Raw genomic sequence first — 6989 nt, forward strand, 5'->3', positions numbered from 1 at the left:
TGAATTCTTCCCTGTGCTTTGGCTTCTCTGCGCTCCAGTGCAATTTTCAGAGTCTCTTCTGACATCCATTTTGGTCTTTTCTTCCTCTTCTGTCAATTTTTATTAGAATAGATAAATTATGATATCTCATGGAAATAAAACAAGTACTTTTAGAATATATTAAAGAATTTAATTGTAAAGCTCTATGATATAGTTATTGTGGAAATATAATTCTCTTTAATCTTGCACACCTATCTTATTTAGACTTTATTTGGATGACTTTTTCCAAAATGGCGTTGCACTCACATACCTATATAATTTTGACTAGCAGAAGTACATTGAAGACATGTCAGTTATCAATTGTTTGTTACTGCTCTTAAGATTTACTTCCTGTAGGATAAATAGTAGTCATTAATTGCTTGATTATTTTAAGTCTTATCCATTATGTTTTTTTACTCTTCCATATGTTTTCTAAAATATAGTGCAATATTGACATATTCTCTTACAAGATTTGTGAATGTTGTGACTTTTTAATTATAATAGTACAAAATTCACAGGAATTTTTTCTTTTCTTTTTTTTTTTTAAATTTTATTATTTTGTGTGCGTGTACCGTCAAATCAGATCTGACTGGTACAGGAGGATATTGCGCCTCCTTCTCCGGCAGAGCATCTGGTGGATTCGAACTGTGTTCCTCTGGGATTGCAGTGCAGCTTCTTGCCACTAGGCCAAAAGAGCTCCCCTTAGGAATTTTTTCTTTTAAAGTTAATATAGACACTTCAGCTTTTTGGCAGTTAGTTCTTCTTATTTATTAACAAGAAGATTATGTACCCCAGAATTACTGAATTAAATAAGCTTTGTCTAGTAATGTGTATTTCATAAAATATCTCCACAAAGCTTTGCTGTAATAAGCCTTAAACTTTGAAATCTCTCTTCTTTCAGTACTGAGGCAATCTTTAAGAATATGACAAACTATGTTCTCCAAAACAATCTTTTTGATGAGTTGAATCTTGGTTTCTCAGTTTTTCATCTTTTGTACCTTTACTGGCTTACGAAATTACAGTAAATTACAAGGTATTTGGTAACTAAGTGTTGCGCTGTGGCCAGAGAATTGTGGAACACCAAGACTGAAACTTATCTGGAGAAAGGGTAGGCTTATAATTTGCTAGTGGCTCCTGAAGTATTTCACTGAAGAACTCACTCATGCTTGCAGGAGAAATAATTTGCACATATTGATAGATTTTACTTGTACTCGCTGCTTTATTTTGTGTACTGGGACATGCAACCATCACAAACTTGAATGACCCTATGCCCTTATCTCGCCTGGGCTTTTATACGATACAAAACATTGTAACAATGGCATCTTGTGTTCCATAGTCTTATACAAGTAAAATTTTCATGATTTAACAAAAGTGTCATGATTGGTGCATAGTCCGATTTTCATATGTTAAAACTCAGATGTCCCCACTAGTGGAACTTGGGTCTTTCATTTTATATAGGAAAAGAGGAAGATACTTCTAATTAATTTTTAAATCAGAATCCAAGATGTCTGCTTAAGGAAACTATTTTAAAATATTTATAAGACATTGTTAATAGAATTTGTGCTTTATAAAGAATTTGTGTTTATTAAAGTTACATGGTAAAATTCTGAGTTTGTATGACTTTATGTTAATGTATGTAAACATGTATTTTTTTGCAAAACATATATATTTCTCCAAAAATTCTGGTCTGTACTATTATATAATATACAAGGCACTTAATGAAAGCTTAATTTAAATGTGGACTGAAGAGTTTTTGAGTCAATAATATTTGCAGTCATAATGAATACAATAAGGAATCTTAAGTGGGAAAATCCTATTTTAGCTGATAAAGTTTAACCATATTTTCTTCTATCAAGAATATTAATTGCTATTTATTACCAAAACAAAACAACCCAGAAACTAGACTTTAAATATTTGTCTGTTCATGTAATCCTCCCATCTTTAAAGAATCAAAGGAAATTGTTTATATAATTGACATTATTGTTGTTGTGTGCCTTTGAATCAGAACCGACCCATAGCTGACCCTCCAGCGGGTTTCCAGAGGCAGTTAATCACATGAGAGGAGATTTCCCGCCCTCCTCCTACATAATTGAGGTTATTAAATGATAATTAAGGGAGTTAATTTAAACTGAGAGTTAAGGGAGTTAATTTAAACTCAGAGTTAAAGAATAAAACTTAGAAGGGTAAATTCCCAGGTAGGAACTAAGACCCTTCCACTGTATAAATGGGGATAAAGATACTTACCTTTCTCTCCCTAAAGTTCTAAATAGGTAGTGTGTTTTGACCTAATGGTTTAAAGGCCAAGAACTTGCCTTACAGAGGAGAAGGAGGGAAACTATCATGTTTTCAGGAAAATGTGGATTTTATTGCTCCAGTCCATGTATATTTCATTTGTGTATATGAAATTCTTGGGCTCAAGGGGCACAGTTTTTTTAGGGAGTGTAACACAGAGTGAAAGAATACATGTGCTTTGTTTGCTGGGATATTTGTCTTATAATACAGTATTATGTTGGAAATGTGATTTCTGAACATTCAATTTTCAGATGTATTTTAGTAACTTTTGTATGAAAATAAGAGGCTCCAGGTAAAAATACATTTAAGGATTTGTTCCCCCAAATGGCTTGGTTTTTCTCTGCCTTTTCATGCATCCCATCTCATGTATGGAAGTTAATTACATATTTGAAAAGATTTTAAGAATAATATTAGACCCGTCTGCTCTTAGCCTGTGTGTGTTGTGTGTTTTTAATCCTTTGTCCACCTTAGCCATTTGGACATTTGGATTTTTCTAAACTCCTGAACCTTTATCTTTGCAGAATCTTTAGAAGAACAAGATGTTCTTGATAATGGTACAGAGGAAGTAGGTGAAGAAATATCAGCTACAGAGCAGACAGACCAAGTGATTGAAAAAGCATCTGGCCTGGAGCAGCCAGAGGAGAAACCAGAAGAGATCGAGAGTGAGGAAACCTCAATGAATGAAGCCAAATCAACATTTCCCAGTGTTGATTCTCTTTCTAGTCTTGAACTAAGTGGGGAATCTTTGATGACAAAGGAGTAAAAGTTTCCATGTGCCTTCAACTGGGTGTTTGTAGTCTTGTTGATGTTAATGTTTTTCAGGCGATGTGTTCCCCCCCCCCCATTTCTCCTTCCCTCCTTCCCTTCATGATACGCTTCCTATCATTTGGTTCTAGATTGCCTAGCTCTTTGAGTGTCAAGAGGTATTTCTACTGGGTATCAAAGTTAAAAGCAAGTGCTATCAGCATAGTAATGTCCTTTGCAGAAAAATGTTTGATATCGTTTGTCCATTTTAAAAGTAAACAAATGTGATAGCATCACTGTTTGTTTTTTTTTTAAATATGTATGCCCTGTAAATTGTATCCATTTTGACATACAAAAAACTTTGATTAGGAATAAGTCCTCTACTAGTGTTTGATTTAAGGAATGAAACTCAATTAAGATTTTGAATACTTCACCAAAATGCATAGAGTTTTAACATGAGTTTTTTGCCAGGGTGGGGTTGGTAGGGTATGGGTAGGGGACATGTCTATTTAGGCATTTACATTAAGCAGTATGAAAGTTTTGACTGTAACTATATAGGCCTTGGTACGAATTTTCAGTAAGAATGCAACTGAACAGTCAAGTGCAGTGTTTCTTTTTGATGTTACTTATTTTGCAGCTGGGCCAAAGGCACATGATGTATATAAATTAGCTTATGTTTACATATTAACAAATAGGAAATATCTCTGCACTTGACTGTACTTGAATTCTGAGCATTATTTATACTTGTAAAATAATGATGATACATAAGTGAATTTTGTGCTCTTGTCTGTATTTTGTTAAGGAAAATAAAGATGATCTTGCAGCAGTTTATTTTTGTTAAATATCTAGACTTTTAAAATATCTTGGTGTATGACTTGACTACTTGAAAATGATCTTAGGAGGAAGAGTGCGCAGCACAGCAAATCTGTAGGTTCTGCCTAGAGCGTATTACAATGCTTATATTCAGATTTGTTGTCTGTCAAATTAATATAAATAGTGATATTTTAGAGGTTGTAGTCAGACCTTAGAGGATTTTTTTCAGTCACTTTGGACCATTTGCAATTTTAAATCTTGAGATGCAAAAATGTTTCGTTAGATAGTTAGGAACTGGTAGTTCACTCAATATAATATGTGTTCTAAGATCATCTGGGAAATATTTTGGCCCAGAATAGTAATCCTTAAACATCAAATGCAGTGTGATTATTTTTTACAACTTTGTTTTCTGTGAAGAAAAAAATAAAAAGAGCAGTTTATTATGACAAAGGATAGAGCGTGTATGAATACTGTGTGACTGTTTTTAAGTTGTACAGTAACTGCCATTGAGTTGATGCCAACTCATAGTAGAGCCCTGTGGTGCAGTGACTCAAGTGACTGGCTGCCAATTAAAAAGTCAGTCAGTGGTTCAAACCCACAAGTCATTTTGCTGGAGAAAGATGTGGCAATCTGGTTTTGTAAGATTGTATCTTGTACTTGACCAATATTTTTAAGAAATCCAATCTCTTCATTGTCTCAGACATCATGACAGTGACTAGAATTTTAGAGCATGCACAATTGGGCCCGTTTATGGCTTTATGTCTAGTTCTTACTCAAGCCATTTAGTTTCTCTGAAATGGACTGGTTTTCCCTCTGCAAAATGGGAAGATGAAAAATTACTTTTCAGGAGTATGAGAAGTTAAAAAATGATTTACACCAACTACCTAGTTCACTCCCTGATATCAAGTAGATAGATATTTTTGTTGTTGGTAGCTTTATGAAGTTTGAGAGGGCCACATCATCTTCTACTTGAAGATAAAGTTAAAAATAATGTGTGCATATAATTGAGCTGCTCAAAATTAAGCCAAAGTTTTGACACCAATTTACAGTGTACACTGGGAGCTTTTCACTGTCACATATATGTGTATGTAAATACCTAGATAAAAGAAATACAGAATTGAAACTCTTGGAGAATATAATTTTACTTATGAGTTTCACCAGTTATTTTTGTACTATTATTGTCCCATAGATATTTTATTTATAGGAAACATTCAGATTTAGATGTACATTGCTTGAAAATGAGGACTATCTTAGAGAACTATAGTTTAGTGATCAGATCAAGAAAATATTATGAGAAATAAAAATAATTTTTGAGAGAAATGTGGAAGAGGTCAAAAGGGATTAGTAAAATTAATTCAACAGGTTGCACATTATGTGCTGTAATGGTACAGAGTCCTTTAAAATGGAAAATTTTATTTTGATACTATTGTAATACACCATGCTTTAAAGAGGTGTAGAATGCCTCATTTCTGATTATTAAGACTAGTATGAAAAAGGAAAATCAACCAATTAAATACTGTTATACAGAGTGGTCTTTATTTCCCCTCTTACTAATACTCAGAGGACCACCAGCTAAATGATTCTCACTCTGCCCCCTGTGTAATCTACAAATATAGTCTACCTCCTGTCCCTCCATCTCTCCTGCATCGTTGTACATAGGACTGCAGCTATATAGCTTTAAATTCCTGGCTGTGCAAAGCCCTTTTCTGCCTTAGTTTTCAACTTAAATTTTCCCAGAAGAGATTCCCTCCACATCTCATCTGAACTTGGCTTCCTCCTTTTATTCTTTACTGTGTCAGTCTATCTCTACTCATGGCCTTATATTAATTTCTGGGTACTTATTGTTTTACCTCTGTGATTCCATTGTGTGGCACCATATCTGACTCCTTTTTATAATGTGCATAAATAACTTTCTCATTAAATCCAGTGAACTGTTCAGTTCCTAATTTACTACTTGACTGTGTTGACATTGTTGAACACACTTCATTTTGAAGCTATTCTTCAAAGACCTTGCCTTTTCTCTTCCCTTCAGTGTTCTTTGCAGTCTTCTGTTACTCATCCTTCAGATGTTGGGTTCTACCCAGTGTCATCATTTCTGTACTCTACTAATCTGCCTCTAAAGGGGAATGATCTCATTAGCCCTTTAGAGTTCATTACCATCCATGCTACCAGTTATCAAGTCTTCAGCCTTCATGTGTTTCTGTCACTCCAGAGCTCTCTCTGCTCATGTACTGGATTGGTCCCTCACAATCAGTATATCCAAGAGTGAATATTATCTTGAAATCTTCTCTTTTTTTCATTTCATTAAAAACACTACTATATAAGCAAAAACTGGTATGATTCCTTTACCCATTTTTCTGTGTTCAATCCTGTCAATTCCTATCTCCCAAGTATCTTTCAGTTAATTTCTCCATCCCATTATCACTATATTAATAATGACAGTAAATATTAGTATTCTTATTCTGTGTCAGACATCCCTGTTTTATTTTTTAAAATTTTATACTGATTTATTTACAAAGTTTGAATAGATTGCTTTTCTCAAAAGATCCTTCCCTCCTCACCCATCAAATTGTGCAACCCTATGATTAACACCCCACCCCTCCGCCCATCCACACGCCTCTGCTTCCACTCTCCCCCACTCCCCCCACTCTTTGGTCCTCATACTACAATAATGGTTTTATACAGTATTTGTCCTTGTGGGACTGTCTTCACTCAGCATAATGCTCTCCAGTCATGCTGTTGTTATTATTGTGTATTATTTTGTTCCTTGGCAAGACTCCTGTGAAGATTTTAATCTCTGTATTATACGAAAGATGTAGAGAGAGTAGTCTCTTTGTCCATAATTAATACATGTCTGGTGAGTGGAAAACCTGGCATTTGATTCAAGCAAATGACTTTAGAAGCCTTGTTGTTGTGTACTGTCAAGACAGAACTGACCTATAGCTGACCCTCGAGCAGGTTTTAGGGTAGTAAAATGACACAGGAGGGAGCAGCTAGTGGATTCAAACTATATACTTTTGTGTTGACAGTGCACTTTCTTACCAGTTAGCCACCAGAGCTTCCTGTAACAGGGATAGGAGAGGCTATTCCTTGTAGAGAGCCATCATGGTTGGAAAACATGC

At 34.7% G+C, this 6989-nt stretch overlaps 1 protein-coding gene across 1 annotated transcript in view; it reads left to right on the forward strand.

Moving 5' to 3' along the window:
* Positions 1-3092, forward strand: part of KIAA1715 (KIAA1715 ortholog) — a 112411-nt gene extending 109319 nt beyond the window's left edge. The window contains exon 13 of the mRNA XM_006878810.1: positions 2832-3092. Coding sequence (XP_006878872.1) covers positions 2832-3073 — 242 coding nt within the window. The 3' untranslated portion in view covers positions 3074-3092. The remainder of the gene's footprint in view (positions 1-2831) is intronic.
* The last annotated feature ends 3897 nt before the right edge of the window (positions 3093-6989 follow it).

The sequence above is a fragment of the Elephantulus edwardii genome, unplaced genomic scaffold, assembly GCF_000299155.1.
Source record: "Elephantulus edwardii isolate Elephantulus edwardi_28Jun2011 unplaced genomic scaffold, EleEdw1.0 scaffold00001, whole genome shotgun sequence".
Classification (NCBI taxonomy): Eukaryota; Metazoa; Chordata; class Mammalia; order Macroscelidea; family Macroscelididae; genus Elephantulus; species Elephantulus edwardii.